The sequence below is a fragment of the Lolium rigidum genome, chromosome 2 (genome assembly GCF_022539505.1).
Source record: "Lolium rigidum isolate FL_2022 chromosome 2, APGP_CSIRO_Lrig_0.1, whole genome shotgun sequence".
In the NCBI taxonomy this organism is placed as follows: Eukaryota; Viridiplantae; Streptophyta; class Magnoliopsida; order Poales; family Poaceae; genus Lolium; species Lolium rigidum.
This window is the reverse complement of record NC_061509.1, coordinates 16,103,427-16,128,692: the sequence shown is the minus strand read 5'-3', so window position 1 is coordinate 16,128,692 and position 25,266 is coordinate 16,103,427. Positions and strand designations below refer to the sequence as shown.

The 25,266-nt window shown below is 48.6% G+C and overlaps 2 protein-coding genes across 2 annotated transcripts; one reads left to right on the top strand and one right to left on the bottom strand.

The window, feature by feature from the left end:
* Window positions 1-1,078: 1,078 nt before the first annotated feature.
* LOC124689254 (BTB/POZ and MATH domain-containing protein 2-like) lies at window positions 1,079-2,125 on the top strand. The gene has a single exon (XM_047222809.1). The coding sequence runs from the start codon at window positions 1,079-1,081 to the stop codon at window positions 2,123-2,125; it is 1,047 nt and encodes a 348-aa protein (XP_047078765.1).
* Window positions 2,126-8,218: 6,093 nt separating this feature from the next.
* Window positions 8,219-9,298, bottom strand: LOC124689253 (BTB/POZ and MATH domain-containing protein 1-like). The gene has a single exon (XM_047222808.1). It carries the CDS (start codon window positions 9,296-9,298, stop codon window positions 8,219-8,221), a length of 1,080 nt encoding a protein of 359 aa, XP_047078764.1.
* Window positions 9,299-25,266: the final 15,968 nt, after the last annotated feature.

The following is a 25,266-nucleotide window of genomic DNA, read 5'->3' as shown; positions in this document are numbered from 1 at the left end:
TCATTTGCATGTGGGTTACAACTGAGATATTCCCAATTGCACGTGGATCGCAACTGAGATTTTCCAAATTGCATGTGAGTCGAAACTAAGATTTTTCTTAGTTGCGTTTGGGTCGCAACTGAGATTTTCCCAGCTGTATGTGGGTCGAAACTAAGATTTTTTCCAGCTGCATGTGAGTTGCAACTTAGATTTTAACCAATTGCATCTATGTCGCAACTGCGATTTTTCTAGTTGCATTTGGGTCGTAAGTGAGATTTTCCCAGTTACGCGTAGGTCGCAACTGAGATTTTCAGTTACATGTGGATCGCAACTACGATTTTTTTTAGTTGTAGATAGATCGCAATTGATATTTTTTCGTTCTATGTAGGTTTGCATTTTTTCTTGTTACACGTGGATACATGGGTTGCAACTGTTAACGAGAATGGATATTTTTCAGACGCTCCCTTGTTACCAGCAGCGAGAAAGGCACGTCGAGACGAAGAAAAAGAATCCCGTATGTTGCAAGCTGGCACGCTACATAGTAAGAAAAGAAAAGAACCATATATATGTTAAGCCAATCCATTAGTACTGAAACTAATCCAAGTACCAAACGCTGAAAATCAGCACACTGCCATGACATCAGGTGACTGAGATTTATTAAATCTCAGTCGCCTGATCACCAGCCGCGCCCTTATAACAATTATAATAGTACCTCCCTCCATAAAAGGATGTTGCAAATTTTGTCTAAGTTTAGATGTGTCTGCACTCTTTAGTGTATAACACTCCGACATGATCCCTTTAATGGATGGAAGGAGTATTATACATTGTACATCGTAGATGTTAATATTTTTCTCTGAATATTTGACTTTGATTAAACGTAAAAAGGCGAACTAATTATGAATGGAGTGAGTAATAAGTTTGTAAAAGGGGCAATCAGCATACGGAGACCGGCGCCATTTGGGCCGGGTCGTACTCGCATCCGAATCCGAACTGATATCCAGTAAGATACCACCATTATATATCTAGCAAGATATGTCGACCGTTCAATAGAAGACCTAGATAATCATCATAGCCTTACGCGCGATCGGAGGCGGCGGCCATGGAGAACGTGACAGCCTCGACGCACCGCTTGTCGGCCATCACCGGCGTCCACCTGTTCAAGATCGCCGGGCACTCCCTAATCAAAAGGAACGATATCATGATCGAGTCCAACCTGTTCCGTGTGGGAGGGCACAACTGGGCGATCGAGTACTACCCCTACGGTACCAAGAAAGCCGCCAGACAGCATACCTCGGTGTTCCTCCACTTGAAAGACGCCAGCGAGGTCAGGGCCAACTTCTCGTTCTGCCTCCAAGACCCCGCGCTGCCGTCGACGGGGGAGAAGCTCAAACGCAACTGCACCACGCATGACTTCAAGCCATGTTCGGGATGGGGTTTCGCCAAGTTCATAAGTATAAATGACCTGGCCGCCTCCGGCTGCCTCAAGGACGATTGCCTCGTGATAAAGTGCAACATCGAGGTCATTACCGCCGATCGATTTGAGGGCCTGGGACAAGTCCCCACCATCGTCATCCCACCCTCCGAACTGTGCCTGAATATCGGGGACCTCCTTGAGAACGGCCTGAAAGCAGACTTGACCGTCAAGATCGGCTGGTTCAAGAGGTTCAAGGTGCACGGATGCGTGCTGGCCGCGCGATCGTCGGTCTTCCGTGCGCAGCTGTGCGGCTCCATGATGGAGAGCAGGCGAAGCAGTATCTGCATCAAGGACATGGACGCCAGGATTTTTGAAGCCCTGTTGTATTACATGTACAAGGACTCACTGCCGGCGTTCATGGATGACCGCACCCAAGAGGCTGCAAACATGACGGTGCATTTGCTCGTTGCGGCTGATCGCTACGCCATAGAAAGACTGAAAGTTATTTGCGAGAGTAAGCTGAGCGAGCTGATAGATGTCAACACAGTGGCTTTTACTCTTGATTTTGCCGAGCGATACCACTGCCAGCAACTCAAGGATTGTTGTGTTAGGTATATGGTACACAACGGAGAACGGTGCAGAGCTATCATGGAGACCAAAGGTTTCATGGAACTAAGGGAAAATCACAAATCCCTCGCGCGTGAGGTTATTGACAAAGCTTTTGGTACTTAACTAACCTGTTCCAAAGAGAAACAATCGATTAGCACTTTCATGTAGTATGTATAACCGACGTCTTTCCTGGATCAGCTCACATTCTCACCTTCTCCTATTAATTTATGAGCACATCTATGCAGAAGAGAAGTTGTACACCAAATTAAACAGAAAGTAGAATAAATCAATGGGTTTCAGAGTCTACTATGTTTAGGCACACTTTTGTACTTTCGGCTATTTCTATAAGAAACAACAATTCGACAGTAATACGGCACTTCAATTTCGGATCGGCCAAGATTTGTGCTGTGCACTCAATCATCTCGTCGAGAGATTTTTCGGTCTACCAAGATCATACTGCTCCATACAAATATTGCAGACATGAAAGGAGGAAGAAAAAGAAAATAAAACTGACTATGGTGAGTTGGTGTTTCACCATCGAGCCCTACATGCGCATGGCAGAGATATATAGGCTGATTAGCTAATAGAGAAATCAAAATTTGTGACAGAAATTGCCTCTCGCCGTCTCTTTTGAAATATTGTACGTACTAAATTAACTATTTCCCGTCACCAAGCTGTCGTGCAACAACTACCTCTCGCAGTCTGCTGCCATGTACTTGAGACAACAATCCTTGAGCTGCTTGCAATCGTATTCATCAGCCACATCCAAAGCGAAGCCAACAAGGCCTCCATCTTAGGAGGTGGTTACAGTGTATGCATAATGGAGTTTGTTTAGGGAGGATATGATTTGTAATCCAATGATTCTTGTCTTATCTCTAGGGATCTTCATGTACTGTAAGCCATGTACTCTACATCTGCCGGTTAATAGAATACCGATTCCGCAATCCTCATCCTCTGATAAAGGACACCGCAAAATGAGATATACTTTGGCCTCGCGCGTGGTTACCTTTTTTTTTTGCGGGTAAAAGTGAACTTTATTACTCAATAGGACTTACAATCAGGTCCGCCTCGAGGAACTTCCGAAGACATTCAGGCCCCGAGCTCACCCATGTAACCGTTCTACTATGTTGCCTTGCAAAATTTGCGAGACAATCGCTAGCCCTATTTCTTATACGGTCCACTTTTACAACAGAAATAGTACGATTTGAATTAACTAAAGCCTTAATCTCCTGAATAAGAAACGAAAACGCCGATCGGTCCAGTGATGATTTATTGATAGCATCCACCAGTCCAACGCAGTCGAGCTCCACCACCAAAGGTTTAGTACTCCATTGTAAGGCCAAGGCAACGCCCTCTCTGCATGCATGAACCTCAGCTTCAAGCGCCTCATTACAACTTTGTAATTGACGACAGGCGGAAAAAATAACCTGCCCATGCTCATCTCGTAAAAGCATACCAGCACCCGCTGAGCCATCCTCTATGCGATAAGAGCCATCGCAATTCAGTTTCACCCATCCAGCGGCAGGTTTAGACCAGCAAGCTTCTTCTTTTCTTCGACCCGTGGCCTCTGGTTTCAAATTCAGAGAGCCCAAGATTTGTTTTCCACGCAACATCTCTTCTGTGGTAAGTTCCCGAGCTTGTCGGTACGAGCGCAAGTAGCTGATCAAAAATCTCTTAGAGCCTTCAGTAGATGGTAGTGGCTTTGAATGAGTAGCCTCATTATGAGCGTGCCATATCCTCCAGGCAATAAGCAGAATTGCATCTACCATTGATGGTTGTGCTGATGTGATTACAGAATGAAGCCACGTACCATCTTGAACACGTAGTTCATCCAACCTCGGAATGTGCCATACATCCGACATTGCCGACCAAAGATGATTTGCATGTGGGCATGAGAATAGTGCATGGTGAGTATCCTCCATTGCCGAGCCATAAATTAGGCATGTTCCAGTAACTTTAATACCTCTAGATTTCTTGTTCAGCTCTGTGGCCAACGCATTGGAAGAAGCCTTCCATGCAAAGGTTTTAACTTTGGGAGGGACGTTGGCCTTCCATATCTTCTGCCAACAAACATCATCTCCCTCGGGTCTCGAACTCGAAGCAGCAAAATTACATTGAATCGGCATTTGAGTGAAAGCTAAACGATAAGCACTTCGAACAGAAAAGATACCAGTCTTCTCTGGTTGCCAGGCAAGGACATCATCAAAACGGAAAGCAGGTTTAATACTGAGAATAACCTCCGCATCAATTGGGTTAAAGGTTCGGCGAACCAATTCTGTCCTCCACTGTCCGCTGGTATCCAATAGTTCCGATACCCACCGCAGCCGAGAACTGCGACGAGGTGATAAGACCTTCATGTAAGACTGGCGTGGAAGCCAACTATCTCGCCATATCCTGATGCTCCGTCCGTTACCAACTCTCCAGACAACACCCTTTTTAAGTAATTCCAATCCATATGCAATTGCCGTCCAAGTAGAGGATGGGTTTCCGGTAAACACCGTATCAATTAGATCGCCATTTGGGTGATATCGAGCACGTAGTACCCTTGCACACAAGCTATTGGGAAAATTGATCAGCCTCCATTCTTGACGTGCCAACAGGGACTGATTGAATAGTCTCATATCCTTAAAACACATGCCACCTTGTGATTTAGGACGTAGGAGCCTTGGCCAACCTATCCAATGAATTTTACTTTTACCCTTCTCCGATCCCCACCAATAATTCCGTATCAATTGTTCAAGATCATCGCAAACCGAAGCTGGTAACTTGAACACACCCATGACATAAGTCGGAATGGCTTGGGCGATCGCTTTAATAAGCACTTCACGTGCACTTTGAGCCAGCAAACTATCACCAAGATCGATTAACCATTTACTCAGCCGAGCTTGTAAGCTTTGAAATTTTCCTTTGTTCATTCTACCTTCTGGAGTTGGAAGGCCCAGGTATTTGTCCTCAAATGCTTGCTGGACAACATTGAGGGAACTACGAACACTAACTTGATCATCCTGTGAGCATATTGGGCTGAAAAGGATAGAACATTTGGCCGGATTGATCAGTTGGCCGGTCCCCTTCTCATAAACATCCAACACCTCCTTAACACGAACTGCTTGTTCCTCATTTGCACGGAAGAATAACATGGTATCATCAGCAAACATTAAATGTGAAATACCAGGGGCATTACGACACACCTTAATTGGGGATAGTGCACCATCATTAACCTCCTTCTGCAATAACGCCGAAAGTCCATCAGCCACAAATAGAAATAGAAAGGGGGAAAGCGGGTCTCCATGTCTTAATCCTCGAGATGGAGAAAAAGCCTCCAAAAGGGTTCCATTGAATTTAACAGAATATTTCACCGTGGTCACGCACGCCATGATCCATTTAACCCACCGGTGGCAAAACCCAATTTTCAGCAATGTGCTCTCCAGAAAGGACCAGTCCACTCTATCATAAGCCTTAGACAAATCAAGCTTATAGGCACAAAAATTAGAATTTATAGATGTACCGTGCTCCATATAATGGAGACACTCGAATGCCAGTAATGCATTATCAGTAATCATTCTGCCAGGAATGAATGCACTTTGATTTTCAGAGATGACGCCACCAAGTATAGGCCTTAGCCTATTAACCAAGCATTTAGAAACTATCTTGTACACAACATTGCAGAGCCCAATTGGTCTATAGTCAGAGAGACTCATTGGGTTATCAATCTTTGGGATCAAAACAATTGATGTGTCATTCGTTCCTTCCGGCATATGACCCGTGGCAAAAAAAGTTTTAACCGCAACAATAATATCACCACGCAAGAGATCCCAATTACGCTGAAAGAACCTTGCTGGAAAACCATCGGGACCAGGGGCCTTGATAGGCCCAATTTGAAACAAGGCATCAGCAATCTCTTTATCGAGTAAATTCCTTACAAAGATCGTTATTCATGTCCTCTGTGATCTTCTCCTGAATAAGATCTGTAATACTCGTGTGATCAAGGGAAGGATCACGAGTATATAAGAACTTAAAATGCGAGACTGACATCCTCTGCATATCTGATGGTACAGTTTTAAACACACCCATCTCATCCCGTAACTTTAATATTTTATTCCTCCGAGCACGCCAGACAGCTTTTTGATGGAAAATTTTTGTATTACGATCACCTTCTCGCATCCAATCGATTCGGGAGCGCTGCAACCATAGCATTTCTTCTCTATATAGAATCTCATTCATTAGATCCATGATGACTCTTATCTCCTCCCTGGGTGCATTAGACGCTTGCAAACTAGAGAGTTTCTCACGAAGTCTGGCAAGCTCACGTGTTACATTTCCAAACTTCCTCTTCCCCCACTGATGTAAGGAAGACATAACAGATGCCAGGCCTCGTGTCACACCACCAAGGTCCTGCATTGGTCCAAGTCCTTTCCACGAAGTTTCAATCACTTCTTTTAAGGCAGCATCACGTTCCCAAAAGATCTCATAACGCAAACAACTACGGACTTGTGGTGTTCTTACTTCCCTTGCCAGTGACCAGAGCAGAGGACAATGGTCAGAACATGGAGTAACCAGCTAGGTGACCAACGTAGAGTCTGAGTATATATCCCGCCACGCATTATCGGCGAGCGCTCTATCCAGGCGTACCTGCACATTATTATTTCCAGCCCTCCTATTATCATATGTGAAAGGTAGACCTGAGAATCCAAGGTCTGACAATCCGCATCTCTGAACACAATCTCTAAATGCCGCCATCTGCGACTCAGCCCGTGGCACCGCCGAGAAGTGCTCATATGACCACAAAGCTTCATTGAAATCTCCGATTAGAGCCCAGGGAAGAGAGGATGATGAATAAGGTAACCATCATTCATTGAAATCGGAGATTAGTGCACCATCATTATTTGATGAATCTTATATTCACATATATTGTGTACCCTTTATTATGTACAATTTAAGAAATCCAAAATTTAGGGTGTTAAACAATCTTTATCTTTATCTTTACTATATTAGTTTTCAATTAGTGGTGTATGTACGTAATAAAACCGGATATTTTTTGGTACGTCAAAAAAACCTAACTTATCTGAAAGAAAACCAGGACTGCCTTCGTACGTGTAATTCTGTGATCGATCCGGCCAGTCTCCCCAACAAACCCGAGAAGCCAATCTCCTGGAGTCTGATGCCGCGGCCCATTGGGGACATAGTGGAGAAGGATATTTACTAATCTAGCATGCGTTGTTGGCCTGGCGTGAAGCTCTCAACCTTGTATGGAGTACTTGATTTACAAATAACTGATCGCCTCAGATTGTGCATCTGTGAAAAACAAATAAGGTAGGTACGCCACCATGATCACTGAAATCAATAAAATTAAGGATAGGAGACCCGGATGTTTCGTCATGAAGGGAGGCAAGTCAAATATAGATGCAAATAATATTGCTACCAGTTCGGCTGACATGATTCTCAAAAAAAAAAAAAAGTTCGGCTGACATGGATCATGGAAGATATTTGTGATTTTGGAATAAACTTTCATACAATTTACATTAATAGAAAGGCCAGGTGACTATACTGAACTAAGGGAAAAAAATACCAAAGAGAGGTAAGGGATTTCCAAAATAAGTTTGCTCAATTTTGAATTGTCTAGAGATTCAAAATACTATGAAAATTCTAGAAATAACCATGGACATTCTAAAAATACAAGGTAAGCTACACATAATTCTATTTAAAAAATTGTGAGATTTTGAATGAAATTTAAAATAGGGGAAGAAATGCCGATTTAGGGTTCTAAATCCCTTCTTACAGCTCGCAACAAAGAATAAAAATTTCCGTGGCCTAAAAAAATCGAAACTAAAACATGTCAACGAAAGGGCATGCTTACTATACGAGGCTGGTAGACAGGCTATATACATAAATTTCATGCAATAGGAAAAAATGAGAAGGTCGTAGCAATGCACGAGCATTCAGCTATATTAGTATATATTTCTAAGTCATTATTTTTGTTGTTCCGCAGCAACGCGCGAGCATACGGCTAGTTTATCAAATATATGGCCAAGGCCCTTAATATCGCACACATCAAAGGATGAAGAAAAATAAAATAAAACTGACTATGATAATAAGTTTGTTTTCGCCATCAAGTCATAGATGCGCGTGGTAGAGATATAACAAAAAATATGATAAAACAAAATTTGTGACCTCATTTCACCATCTCTTCTGAAAGATTGTATGTACCAAATGAGTTAACTATTTCCCGTCACCAAGCCGTTGTGCAACAACTTGAGCGAGGATATCAGACACGACACGAGGGTGGTTTGTGTTGAGTTGCTGGAACCCCTGGGTTCCAATTATGGCTTGCAGCCTCTCGCGGTCAGCTGCCATGTACTTGAGACAACAATCCTTGAGCTGCTGACAATGGTATTGCTCTGCGACATCCAAAGCGAAGCCCACGAGACTGACATCTAGCGCCTTGCTGAGCTTGCTCTCGCAGAGAAGCTTGAGCCTTTCTACCTCGTATCGATGAGCCACGGCGAGCAATTGTCGCGCCATTTTCGTAGCCTCTTGGGTGGCCTCCTCCATAGATGCGGGCAGGCGGTCGTTGTACATGTAGTGCAGGAGAGCCTCGAAAACACGAGCGTCCACATCCTCGATGCGAATGGTGCTTTGCATCGCGGACACGGGGTTGCAGAGTTGCGCGCGGAACACTGGCGAGCGCGCACAAAGCACACATGCGTGTGCCTTGAAACTTCTAAAACCTCCGACATCGACAGTCAGGTCTTCCTTGAGGCCGCTCCCTAACATGCTGTGAAGATCTTTGCTCAGGTTGGAGGGCGGCACGACGATGATGTTACCACGATCGTCCTTGGTGTCGTCGATGAGTTTGGAGACATCAACGGTGCCTTTGATGACTAGGCAGTCATCTTTGAGGCAGCCCGAAGCAGCCAAATCAGCTCTACTCACAAACCTGGCTGTACCCCAACCCTTGACTTGCTCGGACATTGATGGCGGTACTGCATGGGTAAACCTGAATTTGTACTTGTCTCCTGTCGCTGGCGTTACGGGGTCCTGAAGGCACAAGGAGTAGGACGCCGTGAACTCACTTTCGCAGGCGCTCATCAATCTTAGAAACACCGATGCGAACTGCCCGTCGACGACCCTTGTGTCGCCGTTTGGGTAGTACTGGATAGCCCAGTCATGGCCGCCGACGCGGAAGGTATCCGACATGACGAATGCGTTGTCTCCCGTGATCTGCGAGTGTCCGGTGACCCTGAACAGGTGTTCGCCACTGTGAACGGCCACCGTTGAGGAGGTCTTGCTGGTTAACATGGCCGCCGGCGATGGCGTGATATCGATCTCGATCGTTTGCTGTACAGGTACGGTATCCGACTAAACCACGAGTTGTTCATCGATTGATCAACACATGTCTTTTATCGTGACCTAACGTACGTACCTAGGATTTCACCCAAGGTTTAAAATAGCGTGCTAAATGAAATAGCGTCGGTCTTCTTCAAACGCTATGGACGCTATATCGTGCTAATTGCGTGCTATATTTCAAATAGCGTTTTGAAAAAATATCAAATATAGTCTAAAAATAAAGGATTTCGCTAAAAAGGTTGGATATTTTAGTCCAAAAAAAACTGAACCATACATATATAACCACATACAACAAACAGATCTCCAATTTTTCAGAAGGCTAACATCAGTATTCCACAAGGCAACAACATAGTATAAATTCTTTATTAAAAATTATCAGCATTAGCGATATTAAATTCTAATCTAGAAGATAAATCAACATATTGTAGTTCATTACCACCGAAAAGTGAAAGCAACTTAGCTTGAAAAAATAGCGCGCTACCGCTATGAAGTTTTAGCACAATATATCATGCTATTTCACAAATAGCGTCATAGCGAGCAAAAATACTAAAATTTAGCATTGACCCTCCAAATATGCTATTGCGTGGTATTAGCGAAGAAATAGCACGCTATTTTAAACCTTTTCACCTATCAAAATTATACTATGTACCTGAAAGAGACCTGCGCAGATTTAGGGCCACTTCTTTTGGGCTTATAGACCAGCTTCTAGGTCCACAGAAGCTGAAGCCCAAAAGAAGGGAAAATTTCTGGCCTGCTTCTCCCCACCGTGAAGCCCCATTCCCGTCTCTACGCAGAAACTGCCATCGACCCGTTTCTCAGGCGTTTCCCGAGCTTCTACCGAACAGGTATATCAATTACCCCTCCTTTTGTTCAGTTTTACGGCCGAACTGCCACTCCCAGGATTCCCAGCAGCCAACAGGTTTGACTCAAGTGAAAAGAGAAAAAAAAGCAAACAGGGAACAGGTACGCAGAAATTCCTCTTCCCAGCCACGCACGCGCACGAGAGACATGCGTATCTAGGGTTCCTCCGTCGCTGCTCAACCCGGCCGCCGCCGCCGCCGCTCCTCACCCCGGCCGCCGCCGCGACGCCTCTCACCATCCTACTCGAGCTTGTCCTCCCCGCAGCAGAGCGTCCCCAACCGGAACCCCAGCCTCATCCTCCCCAACCGGCGACGATGACCTCTAGAACCTGACGATCTCGACCTCCAGACATTACACAACTCAACACACTACATAAGCTAGATTTCCAGAAGCCCAAAAGAATAGGAAGGATAATTTCTAGGAGCTTCTCTCCACCACAGTTTCCCCCACCGAAACCCACAAGCCGGCTTATGCATAAGCAGAAGCTTAAAAGAAGTGGGTCTTAAGTAAACAAGATGCATGAATAGGGGGTTTTGTGTAGAGTTTTTTTTTTGAACTGGTTTTTGTGTGGAGTTAAATATACTAGTAGTTGTGCGTGTGGCTCGATTTAGTCTTAAAAAAGGTTTGCCATAAAAAAATGCGCTGACGTGGACAACACATGGACGTGGGTCCTGCTCACATGAGAGCATCCGTCCTGAAAATTTGCATGTAACCCCTCCTACATCTAGAACTTATATTAGCGCTCCTAAAAGTTCGCAGGTCACCCCCTCTACATCTAGCCAATTAATCGGCGTCCCAAGTTGTTTCAGTTCTAGGGAGTTTTGTTCTGTTCGAGGGAGGAAAAAACAAGGCGACGGAGAGGGAGGCACAGGAAGGCGGCGGTGACAACGATCACTCAACCGAGACAACGTTGAGGCGACACCAGCGGCCGCGTTGATTGTGGCTGTCATGGCTCCCATCCGCCACCACGAAGGGGATCCGCCGCCTTGTTTTGGTAAGTTAATCCTCACCTCGAATCATCTGCCGGCTTTTTTTGCGATTTTTTTTGACTAGGATTTATGTCTATGGAGCACATGTGGAGGTCTGTCTCTAGTGGATCTCTTAGAATTTGTTCATTGTTAGTTCTGATCCACCCTTCTCATTATTAGCGATGGTTGGATGTTCTGGTTTTTTGAGATCTTAGCACGATGATTTCCTATTTATCTACTGCAACAGATTTTATTACGAGAAATTTTACCCAGCCTCGATGAGGGAGAGGCAAGGACAGTGGCACGCCATCAGTTCAATCGTGATCTCGTAGATATCGTTAGGTGGTCCAGAGACTCGTTCATAGCTTCTATTACTTTTAGGATTCCTTGTAATGTTTTTTTTTTTTTTCGAGAGTACGCGACCGCGTACCATACTTTTATAGAAGGCAGAAGAATAATTACAAGAGAGGCCTACAACAAGCCGCAGGCCTCGGGTCTCCAAGAACACACACACGACTATAGCTACTACTCACTAACCATTGTCAAAAACTCCTCTCCCCTCCCTATGAGCAGCTCTAAGCATTCTGTACTCTACCAGGACCCGAGAGGCCACTCCCCTAGCATTCGTTTGCCGTTGCACATTGTTGAAACAGTAGGCGTTTCTGTTTTTCCAAATCGCATAACTAACCGTGCAAACTAGGCCATCGAACCACCTCCTGTTCTTGTCTCTGAATCTTTGACGCTCCCTCATCCACCAGTCTTGGAGGGTACTGTCAAGTGTAGGGATAGAAAACTGAACTCTGAGCTCCTGTTGACAGTAATGCCAAACCTCTCGGGCGCAAACACATTGCATGAGGATGTGCTCGGCCGTATCCTCCTCCTGAAGGCAAAGGTAGCAGGGTGAGGAAGCATTCTGAAGTCCATGCCTCGCGCGCCGATCAGATGTCCAGATCCTATGTTGAGCTGCCAACCAGCAAAAAAGCTTGCTCTTGGGCGCAGCCTTGCAGCGCCAGATTGCTTCAGCCAGGACGAATCTGATGCTCCCCTGCAAGAACATGTGATACGCCGATGCCGCAGTGTAAACCCCCGAAGCCGTCCAGGGCCAGGTAAACCTGTCTGGCGTGTTGCAGTTCCGCCTAACAGAATTTACAGCAGCCCAAAGTCTGACACATTCCCTGGCACCTAGGGTTGCCACACACCCTTGGATATCTAGCATCCACCTGTTGTTTTGCATGGCTTTCTCCACAGTCCTTGCGTTGCGAGCACGCTGCAGCACATACATCGTAATGCCTGGAGCGATCTCTGCAGCCGTTCTCCCAAGAATCCAACGATCAACCCAGAACAAGACCTTCCTTCCGTCTCCAACCTCAATACGAATCAAACTGTCAAAAGCAGCCCGAGCCTTCTCATCCTTGAGCATTGGCAAGCCTTGCCAAGGTCTGTTGGGGTCTACACGCCTTAGCCACTCCCATCTCAATCTAAGGGCCAGCCCTTGCAAGCGCAAATTCCTGATGCCCAACCCTCCAAACTCCTTGGGCTTACAAACTTGCTCCCAGGCGACTAGACATTGCCCTCCATTGGCTCTCTCCTTGGCCGCCCAGAGGAATCCCCTAAATCGTCTGTCGATTTCTTCAAAAACCCAGACAGGAGCATCCATAACCAGCAGATGATGTATGGGGCGCGCAGACATAACTGCCTGCACAAGAACCAGCCTTCCTTGCTTGTTAATAAGTCCACGCTGCCAGGCAGGCACAACCTTTAGGGCAGCCTCCAGCATTGGCATCCATTGCGCCTTAGTAAGTGGTCGAAGTGCTAACTGTAGCCCCAGGTACTTGATTGGAAACTGAGCTACCTGACACCGCAACACCTCAATCACCATCTGTTGCTCGGCTTCCCCTCCACGGATGAGTGTAGCAGCAGTCTTACTGTAATTGACTCGCAGCCCCGACGCTTCTCCAAACACCCTCAAGAGCTCCCTTACTGTCACCAGATCCTGGACAGTAGGCTTTACGAATAGGACCACATCGTCAGCAAAAATGGAAAGCCTCTGAACTTGGGTGCAATTTCCCACCGGCAAGAGTAGTCCCTGATCAGCTGCCCTCCTGAAGATGAGTGTGACAATCTCCATCGCGAGCACAAACAGCTGGGGTGACAGAGGGTCGCCCTGACGCAATCCCCTTGCATGTGCTATCTTCCTCCCCGGGCTCCCATTGACAAGAACCTTGGTACTGGCTGTACGAAGAGCAATCGCTGTCCATTTGATCCAGATATCTGGGAAGCCCATTGTTCTCAAGATTTCCAACAGAAAGCCCCAGGAAACAGAGTCAAAAGCACGGGAAATATCCAATTTCAGCAACACTCCCTCCTCCTTGCGGCTATTTATCTTCCTTGCGAGTTGGCGAACTAGGATGAAGTTGTCGTGCAGATTACGACCCTTGATGAAGGCAGACTAATTACTGCTGACCAGCAACTCCAATTTCGGCCTAAGGCGATTTGACATAAGCTTCGAGAATAGCTTCGCAAAGCTGTGCACCAAGCTTATGGGTCGAAAATCGCACACTTCCTGTGCATCAGGTTTCTTGGGCACCAACGTGATCAGAGCTCTGTTAAGCTTCCCAAAACCACGACCATCTCCCACGAAGAGCTTGAGAACCGCAGCCATAACCTCAGTTTTGATCGTACTCCAAGCTCGATGGTAGAAGGCACCAACGAAGCCGTCCGGACCAGGCGCTTTGTCCGCCGGTAGCTCCTTGATCACCTGCCAGACCTCTTCTTCAGAGAAAATGTTTCCCAGGTCTTGCAAGTGTTCAGTCATATCGGGCAGGCCTAATGCCTGTAAGTCGAGAGTGAAGTCCCTGTTCTGGACTTGTCCAAGCAGTCCTCTGTAAGCGTCATCAAACAGGTTCTGGATTGCACTCTGATCCGTAATGAGCTCATCATTGTGTTTAATGCTGGGTATGAAGTTTCGAGCTCTCCTGCCATTAGCCACCGCATGGAAAAGTCTTGTGTTGGCATCGCCCTCCTTGAGCCATCTAACCCTCGATCGCTGCCTGGCCATTGTTCTTTCCAAAGACGATAGTCCCAAAACTGTTTGTTTGAGCGTTCTCCGCAGCCACCATTCTCCAGGCGTCAACAGCCGACTGTCCTGGGCCTTGTCAAAACAGTGGATCAAGATATTTGCCATCGCAATCTGTAACTTCAGGTTCCCTATCTTGCTGTCGCTCCAAGACTGGAGGTGGTTTGCTAGGCTTCTGAAGCATTCATCCAGGCGAGAAAAAGGGTCCACAACACTGTCCCGACATTTCCAACCCTCCTTTACTGCATCCTGGAAACCATCAAGTTTGAGCCAGAAGAGTTCGAAACGAAACCTCCTCTTGGGGTAATGGCTGGCGTTCATCGACAGGTGTAGCGGAGCATGATCCGAAACAGATGAGGAGATGGCTTGCAGCAAAGAGTTGGGGTAGCTCATCTCCCAGTCGATTGAAACCAGAGCTCTGTCAAGCTTTGACAGCGTCGGCGCCCGACGCTCGTTACTCCAAGTGAACCTCCTCCCATGCATGAACACTTCCTTCAGCTCCTCAGAACTGACGAAATCCCTAAAGCGAGCCATAACGCCATGGTGAAGATTAGAGTTGTTCTTTTCGGAAGCATGTAATATCATGTTAAAATCGCCAATGACTAGCCACGCCCCTGGACAGAGAGATCTTCTGACCGAAAGTTCAGTCAGGAACTGACGTTTCTCCGCCTCCTGTTGTGGCCCATATACCACCGTGAGCCACCAAGCTTCCCCTCCTCTAGTGCGCACCTCCCCAGTTATAGAGTACGTATCGTGCGAGATGGACGACACAGCAACCACATCGGAGTTCCAGGCTAACAAAATGCCCCCCCTGGTCTCCTCCGCCGGCAAGTAGTCAAAGCCATCAAAAGATGGCCCCAAGCATTGATTAACTATGAACGCGTCAATTACAGCCATCTTAGTCTCCTGAAAACACACCAAATTGGCTCGCAGCGAGTCAACTACCTCCCTAACAGAATCCCGTTTGGCTGGATCATTCAGCCCTCGCGGGTTCCAACATAGCAGCTCCGGGTTTATATCCATAAGAGCGATCGGGATCTCTCCTCCTAAGCTATGTGCTTAAGCACACACGCTTATCTCCACCGTGCCCTGGCGCGCCAGGTCCTTTGCGCTCGGCATTGTCTTCCCAAACACAGACGCCAGAACCTTGATGTGCTGCTCCCGAATTGGAGAATCGAAAAGGAGCTTGAACTCCTGCAGGGCGTCCTCGTCCACGTTAAGATCCGCCTGGGTGATGCCCAACGCTTTTAGGAGCACCGCCTCTGCCGCTGTTGCCTTCCTGGGTTGCTTGGCGACCGGAGCCACCGGAGTTACCGCCGCGGAACTGCTCCTAGTACATCTACGCGGAGTGAAAGGCTCAGCATCCGAGCGTAGGGCCGAAGAAGCTTGGACCTCGCGAAGCAACGGTGGTGCTAGCGCTTTTAGAATTCGAGCACAAAACGCTTTCATTCTCCCCAGAGCAACTATCTCCGAATCCTTCATGCCCCCACCGGCGGCAACGCGATCCTTCAAAACGAGCTGCATGGCACTGTTGGGCCCAGTATAGGACGGCTCAGGCGATTGACCACACGTTTTCTCGCTCCCGGCAGTTCTCACCATGTCCACCGGAGGGCAGGCCGTCCCCGATCGGACTTGGTCTGGGCTGGGCCTCACTGGAGCCTGGGCTTCCTCTTCCTCTTGTGCTGACAGCGAAATCTGAATATAACCCTCAAGATTTCCCGCTCCGTCCGTACGACGATCATCCTCCACGCCCAAAACCGCATCAGATTTCTCCTCCGTAGGTGCAGTGCCCGAGTCAGCAGTGGAGCACGAGTCAGTCGAGACGGACTGACCAGTTCCAACCTGCTCCCGATGCACCACGTCCACCGGTCCGGCCTGAACCGCTGGCACCACATCCAGCACCCCACCCGACAACGCCTTGTCAGTCACCAGAGTGGGTCCCTGCACACCCTGCAACACTGGCTGGGCAGCATCCACTTTGGGATGCTCCTTGTCTGGCGAAAGCTCCTTTGCCAAAGTCACTTCTGTCGGAGGGGACGGAGCGGCCACCAACGTGTCGTTTGACTGCAGCACCAGGTTTGAATCGCTCCTCCTCTGACCAGGACCATCCATGGGCGGAAGCTGCCAACCAGCTGGCGCCGCAGCTGCCACCTGACAGTAGGACCGTTGATGACCGGCCGTACGTTGGCGAAACCCTCCGCCGCCGCGATTGTCCGGCACCCCGGGGCGCCATGGCAGCCGCCGTGAGGTCGTGCTGTCCCAGTTCCCACCGAAACCCCCCGGCGGACTAGGCAGCCCTTGATCGCTTACCGGAGAAGACGGCCGCATGAACATCTCCGGGTCCTGCTCCTCAACAACGCTGTCGACGTGTATCAGCACTTTGTACCTCAGCATCTTCTTCGCCGTGGCCGGCCTCACCGGCGGCGTACTCCGAGAGTCCTCTGAGCACACCCTTGCCGGCGAAGGGGTCTCCTCTCCCACCTCCTCCGGTTCAGGTACCACCAGCATCATAGCTGGCGGAATCCTCTCCACATCAGCAGTCCAACCCGACGCCTTGAACAGAGCAAGGTTGGCTCTGGATGCCGTCTCCGGCGCGACCTCCGCCAACGCACACGAAGAGCCCAGCAGACTTTGCACCACCTCCCTGTCCCAGGCATGCGGCGGGATGCCTTCCACCACCAGTTGGACCTTGGCTCTCCAGGACTCCATGGTGGCTTGCGCCTGCCTCGTCCACTTCCTAAGGAACAGCTGAAACCCCCGGTGATGGAGCCTTCCAGCCGATGCACGGTCCCTGTACTCAGCCGAAGCGAAAACGATGATGAAGTCCTCCGGTTGAAAGGGGTGCACTGAGAATCCATCACGAGGAATCCCCTTTTGCTGCACCAGTGCCTCCTTAACCTGTGCACAGTTCACCTCCGGTCGATTCCCCCCAACATGCGCGACCATGGCAAACTGGAGGCGCCGCTCGAGATCTACCATTCCTTGAGATCGCCGCACGACACACACCGGCACGCCATCTTCCTCCATAGCCAAACCCTGCACCTCCCCACCCAAGGTGTCTCCTACTGCAGGGCGGGGTTGCCGCCACGCCGGCGTGGTGCACAGCAAGTTCGGCTCCTGCTCACAGCGCGCCAGCTTGGCTAGCGCTTGCCTCCGCAGATCTTCCTCCTCCGCACTTGGGCTACGCGGACGCTTGCAGTCCGCCGCCGCGTGTCCGGAGTTGCTACACCTGAGACAGATGATGTCAAAGGTGCAATCTTTCTTCTTGTGACCTGGCCTGCCGCACTTAAAACAGAGCCCCCACCACGGCGACCCTTCCGGAGACGATGAGCGCCGCCCGGCAGTCGCCGCCGCCAGGCGCTCCGCCTCACGACGGCGCTGCTCAGCCTTGCGCCGCCGCCATTTCGCCTTCCTGGAAGGCTCCGGCTGTAGCCACTCCAGCCTGTCTTGGATCCTGCCACGACTCGGTGCAACCTCCGCCGCCGCCCTCTGCTCTTCCGCGGAAGAAGCCGGCGACGACGGACAATCAGAAGCAGGGGAAAGCCCCAGCCCAGACACCACCGGCCGGGCGCTGCTGCTCGCGGAGGAGGCCGATCCAGGGCTCACCGGCTGCCAGCGCAGGCCTCTGCCGACGCTAGCATGTCCGGCCCCAGATCCGGCCGAGTTGCTCCCCGCCATGGCGCGTGCAGCTGACGAGGGCACGAGAAGCAGGGGAGGGGAGAGAGGGGGTCAATGAACGCCCAGATAATATGTGTGTGAATGAATGCCCAGCTAACACGCGTGTCTTTATTTTTCTTCAAAATATCTATAATATATTAGGTGAGAGAGAAGTGAAAATACATGTAGATCTGGAACACTTGCCCCAAGAATACATACAAGTATCTAACAATCCTGACAACTAAAGTAGAACTAGTCCTCAGTGTGAGTTTTCTCTCTGGAAACGATGCTTTGTCTTGCACGTGTATAGAGCCAAAGGCAACAGTTATATATCTGTTCTATTAAGGTGAAACCCGTAAGTGCCTGATAGTGTCACACAGGTAACTAATACACACAATGCCACCGCAAAAATTGATTAACCCGAGCATGCAATTTTCCTTTGCACCCCATGAACAATCTCCTTTTAAAAAGGCGGGGACCCACCATCTCCTCCCTCCCGTCGCCCCCAGAGGCGGCCGCCGGACAAGTCCGTGCAGCGCCACGGAAAGGGGCGGCGGGGAGCTCGCGCATCTCGCCCGGACGTGGGTAGCAGGAGGGACCTGCCCCGTCTTGGCCAGCGGCGGCGGCGCCGCCGGAGCCCTCTTCACTGCGTAGGCGCTGGCCCGTGATCTCCAGGCACCTCCTCCATGCTCCTGCGCTGCGACCGATGGGGTGGGCGATGGCCGGCCATGGCTGGCCACGTCCAGATCTGACCAGGCGGGGGCCTGCGGTCAACTTGGCGGCCTCCTCCGGTGGTCGACGACCTGCTATGGTGGTGCTACGGGGAACGGGCTTGGCTGCCGAGGCGGGGACCTCGACAACGTGTGCGACCCTGCCCATGGGTGGGTGGTGTTCGTGGGTGTCTTCCGACGGCCCGCTGCAGGTGTTGTGGGGGTGGCGGCGGCTGCACCCGTCTCTCGCCGTTGTTCCGTCTTGCTTTTGGCGGGGCGCTGTGTGTTACTGCGGACATCGGAGCATCTTCCACCGGATGATATGATCTGGGCTGGTCTGGGGCGGCATAGACAGGCCAAGGCTCGATCTAGAGGCGGGGGCTCTCTCGATCTGGGTCGTTGGTGTCGGTGATGAGCTTGACGCAGGTGTCTCAGGGTTTGGCCACCTCGTCTCCTTGGGCCGACAACCCTCGTTGATGTGTTGTCGGCGGGGTTGGCGCTGTTTCCTTCTCTGCGATCTCATGGCGGTTGTTGGCTTCCGAGAGAGGATGGGACGCCGGCGAAACCCGTGCAAGGAATTGGCCATTGCTGGTGACGATGACGTTCTTGACGCTGTTTTCCTTCTTGGAGGCGACACCAAAATGTCCCTCTTTTCTCGTTGCCGGGTCCTACCACCGTGGACGTCTTGCGTGTTTCTACGATGGGGGCTAGGCTGTCTTCTTTGTCTTTAGGCACACTCTTTTGCCTTCCTTGAGCTCATCGCCGCCGTCTTCGTCTCAGCTGCATATACACGGTGGATTGCCCGGTTCGGTCGGCTACCTAGAAACCCAGGGGTGGTTGTCTTAGGTGGTGCCATGCCACGGGTGATGCCGGTGGTTTCTCTTATCGCTGTGGGCACGATGTGTCGTTGGATGAGTGTCAAGGTCGTGTTTTTAGGGGTGGTGGCTGGGCTAGGGCGAAAGCTCGGCAAGGCTCCGGCCGTTGCGGGTGACGACGAAGCCCTCGAGCGCCGTTCTCCTCCTTGGAGGCGTCTCCTTTTAGCCCTCCTCCTTCAGTTCCTCGAGGCAGGAAGACTACTTCGTCTCTTCGGTCATAGGCGTGTTCTGATGCTGCAAGGGAGATTTGTTGGTTTTGGTATGTTCCAACTCCGCGCCCTCCCAACAGAAGTCTTGATAAGGGGTGGCCCGATCTTCTCAGTAAGCAACGGTGGTGATGATGATCACGGGGTGATAGCAGCGGAGGAACACGACGATGTAGTGGAAGATAACTTGTATGACGCAACGAGATCTCTCGATCGGTCCCTGTCGCCAATGCAACAGCTCTCAACCCTGCAAGATATTCGCAACTCCACACACTTGCGCACGTAGCCGCCGACCAAGAAGCGGTAAGTTGCAACCGTCTAATTCCCAATGGAACAGCAGATCACACAAGACTTTAACAGGATCTACACAATATCAAGCAATATGGTGTAGGGAATTCAATAGTTTGGCAGAGCAAACAACTAAGAACTAGGGTTTATCTTAAACGTGGTCTAAATCAGCTAGGGGGGCGTCCTGGGCACTTATATAGGCGTCCGGGACAACCTCTGGTCGAAAAACTACGTGAATAACCGACCCATAATAGATCTGGTCGAGACAGACTCGGACACGGCCGGTCTGGAGACCGGTCGACCGGGCATGGGACCGGCCGGTCCGGTCTGGACCGGGCCAGAGACCGGGTGGCGACCGGGTGGCGGGGCGTGTGGCTCAGTACCCCGCCCCGGTTGCAGTTGGCGCCGGGCCGGATCCGGTGTGCCGCCCGGTCGGACCGGGCCAAGGACCGGGCGCGCCGGCGTGGCGGCCGGTCTGATCGGGTGCTGGGCCGGCCTGGACTTCTTCTTCTCCTCTCGCGCATGCCTCCCGCTCCTCCCTTGCACGTCCATGAGATATCTTCATGTCCATCTCCTTGTCCAGCTCCACGTCCATCTTCACGTCCAGCTGCTCCTCTCCTCCTCGTGCGATGCTTGTCTCCTCTTCATAACTGATGATACATAAGTAATAGGACTTAGGTAGTATAAAGTTCTGATCAATCAAAATATCGTTTAGGAACAAGTTCACCTGTTGTTTAAGTAGCTTCGCATGAGCTCTTGTAATCGGTCCAATCCGAACTTCATTGGACTTGAGCTTCACAGCAGGATCATCTTCAGTAGGTAATGACGGAGGTGGTAGTGAGGTCGGGATGTCCTCATCATCTCCCCCCCCCCTTCAAAAGGCGTCGACCCCGACGCTCCAAGGTCTTCTCCGTCATATGGTGTCAAATCAGTAACATTGAAAGAATTACTGACACCAAGCTCATCAACTGGAAGATCTATTGAGTATGCATTATCATTGATCTTGGCAAGCACTTTGTAAGGACCAGCACCACGAGGCTTCAACTTAGACTTCCGCAGCTTCGGGAACCTATCCTTGCGAAAATGTACCCAGACCATATCACCGGGCTTGAACAACATCTCCTTGCGCTTCTTGTTTATCCTTGCAACATTGCTCTTGCCTTTCTTCTCTATCAACTCTTTAGTCTTCACATGTATCTTTCGCACAAAATCTGCCGTCTTGGATGCCTCCATATTAACTCTCTCATGTATGGGCAAAGGCAACAAATCAAGGGTGATAATGGGTTTGAAACCATACACCACCTCAAAAGGACACAACTCCGTGGTAGAATGTACCGCCCTGTTGTAAGCAAACTCCACATGCGGCAAACACTCTTCCCACTCCTTCAGGTTCTTCTTGATCATGGATCTCAACGGTTGTGACAATGTTCTATTCACCACCTCGCTTTGACCATCGGTCCGGGGATGACAAGTAGTACCGAACAGTAGCTTCGTCCCCAGACTTTCTCCACAGCGTCTTCCGGAAGTAGCTCATAAACTTCACGTCACGATCGGAAACAATAGTCTTCGGAACTCCATGTAGTCGTACAACCTTCTCGAAAAACAGGTTAGCAATATGCGACGCATCGTCGCTTTTGTGGCGAGCAATAAAGTGTGACATTTTAGAAAATCTGTCCACTACCACAAATATAGAATCATGGCCTCTTTTAGTACGCGGCAAACCCAACACAAAATCCATACTTATATCTTCCCATGGTGTAGTAGGTGCCGGTAAAGGAGTATACAAACCGTGAGGCTTCAGGTTGGACTTGGACTTGTTGCAAGTAATGCATCTCTTCACATACCTGTCCACATCCCGCCTCATCTTTTGCCAATAAAAGTGGTCAGCTAGCATGAGTAGCGTCTTCTCACGCCCAAAGTGACCCATCAAACCTCCAGCATGTGATTCCTGCAATAAGAGCAAACGCACAGACGATTCTGGAACACATAGTTTGTTAGCTCTAAACAAGAACCCACCATGTATGTGATATTTTTCCCATGCTTTACCAAGAGCACATAAGCGATATGGTTCAGCAAAATCATGATCAGTAGCATACAAATCACATAGTACTTCTAATCCAGGAATTTTAACATCAAGTTAAGTTAATAACATATTCTTCCTAGATAGAGGATCAGCAACAATATTATCTTTTCCCTTCTTATGCTTAATAATGTATGGAAAAGACTCAATGAACTCAACCCACTTGGCAAGACGCTTATGCAAAGTAGACTGAGCTTTCAGGTATTTTAAAGCTTCATGATCAGAATGTATGATAAATTCTTTTGGCCACAAGTAATGTTGCCAAACCTCAAGAACTCTAATTAAAGCATATAATTTTTTTTATCATATATAGGATAGTTCAACTTAGCACCAGACAGTTTCTCAGAAAAATATGCAATTGAGCGACCCTCTTGCATCAACACACCACCAATTCCAATACCACTAGCTTCACATTCAATCTCAAATTGCTTATTGAAATCAGGATGTGCAAGCAACGGTGCAGAAGTTAACAATCTCTTTAGTTCATCAAAAGCACGATCTTGGGCTGCGCCCCACTCAAATATTACACCCTTTTTAGTTAAGCCATTCAAAGGTGCAACAATAGTGCTAAAGTTGGGCACAAATCTTCTATAAAACCCAGCTAGACCATGAAAACTTCTAACTTGACTCACATTCATGGGAGTAGGCCAATTTTGAATAGCTTCAATTTTAGACACATCTACCTCTACTCCATGTTGAGAGACAACATAACCCAGAAATATGACCTTATCTTTGCAAAATATGCACTTCTCAAGATTACCATAGAGTTTATTATCACGCAACACTTGCAAAACATGTCGAATATGTATAGTATGATCAGATTCATTGCGGCTGTAGATTAATATGTCATCAAAGTACACAACAAAAAACTTGCCAATAAATTCACGCAAAACATGGTTCATCAGTCTCATGAAAGTACTAGGTGCATTAGTCAAACCAAAAGGCATTACTAACCACTCATATAAACCAAATTTTGTTTTAAAGGCTGTTTTCCATTCATCCCCTTCTTTCATCCTAATTTGATGATAACCACTACACAAATCAATTTTAGAGAACACAGCAGCACCACTCAATTCATCTAGCATATCCTCCAAACGGGGAATAGGGTGACGATATCGAATAGTGATGTTGTTTATAGCTCTACAATCTACGCACATACGCCATGTACCATCTTTCTTAGGAACTAAAATAACAGGAACAACACAAGAACTAAGGCTTATGCGGATATAACCTTTGTCGAGTAGCGCTTGTACTTGCTTCTGTATCTCCTTCGTCTCTTCGGGGTTTGTTCTATACGGTGCCCGATTGGGAAACGAAGCTCCGGGAATCAAGTCGATTTGATGCTCAATACCTCGCAATGGTGGAAGTCCTGCGGGTACCTCATCCGGAAACACGTCGCCAAATTCCTGCAAAACATTAGAAACACCAAGAGGAAGAGGGGTCATGTCGTTAGAAACCAAAACCGTACCCCTGTACAAGAGCACAAGAGGCATGGCTGTAGGATCCTCACTAAATTCTCTCATGTCTTCTTTGGTGGCTAATGAGACTAAGGAATTCACTCTCTCACTTTTCGTTATATCACTCACAACATTACAATTCTCTCGCCTATCTAAAGAAGCATCCTCCAAGTTGACTTCAACTTTCTGACGAGACTCATTGACAATTTGCTGTGGTGTCATAGGCTGTAAGTTAATTTTCGTGCCCTTGAACTCCAAGTGATATGTATTGGCACGGCCATTGTGTTGCACAGAACGGTCATAGAGCCAAGCCCGACCCAATAATAAGTGACACACCATCATAGGAACCACATCAAAGTCAATGCAATCCTTATACGGTCCAATAGCAAATTCAACACGCACCATGTGGTTTACCTTCATCTCACCATTGTCGCTCAACCACTGAATATAGTATGGATGCGGGTGCGGTAGATACTTCAACTTCAGCTTGGTACACAACTCCTTGTTGCTAAATTGCGGCAACTCCCGCCATCAATAATGACCTTGCAAGCCTTGTCAGGACCAACTAAAGCCTTTGTTTGGAACAAATTGCAGCGCTGAGTTGATGCACTAGGCAACATATTAAGAGCACGATGTGACACAACAATGGTGCGAGCATCAGACGGATATGCATCTTCACCATCAGTGTCATAGTCATCATCTTCTGGAGCATTAGGATCAACATCATCTCGAGTCTCATACTCATTGTCCTCATTGATAATCATGACTTTACGGTTAGGACAATCTCTCCGAAAGTGACCTTTGCCACCACATGTATGACAAGCCATATCACGGTTACGCGCAGTAGACACATTAGAGCCACTCGTACTTGCAGCAGATTCGGACTTCTTTGTGTTAGACACATTGGAGACCGGTTTACTAGGCAGAGTAGAGTAAGGGGCGGAGCGCGTCGAAGGCGCTGGCACCGTGGATGGGGCCGCGCGGGGTGTGAAACGCCCAGCTCCTGAAGCTCGACCTTTAATCTTTGCTTCGTCAGCCAACTGTGATTCAGCTTCTCTTGCATGATGTAACAATTGATTCATATTGGTGTAACTGTAGTGACGAACAATGCCTTTGATATCATACTTCAAGCCGTTGAGGAAACGCTGCATTGTCATCTCAAGAGACTCACGGACACGGCCACGCTGCATAAGCATCTCCATCTCCATGTAGTATTCCTCCACAGTCTTCACACCTTGTCTCAATAGAGTCAGCTTATCGTATATATTCCGCAAGTAATTTGTAGGCACAAAGCGAGAAGTCATTGCCTCCTTCATGGCACGCCATGTACGTATAGGTTGTTCAACATCCTCATCTCGGTTACGAACAAAAGCATCCCACCAACGCAATGCATAGCCATCAAATTCGGAAGAAGCAAGGTTGATCTTCCTATCTTCAGTGTAGTTCGGATGTAAGTTCCATAACTTCTCAATCTTAAGCTCCCAAGTGAGGTATTCTTCAACATCAGCTCCTCCTTCAAACTTGGGTATGGAAAACTTAGGCTTACCCAAACCATCTTCCTCATCATGTCCACGACCATGGCGGTCAAGCGGAACCCAACCTCGAGAACGATTACCACGTGGCGCACCACGAGCATTGTGTGCGTCATCTTGAAGCTCGAGATCTTCGTCATCGTCTTGTTGTTGTTGTGCAGTCAAATTCTCAATAGCTAGGCGCATATCTGCAATATTGCGCTGTATATC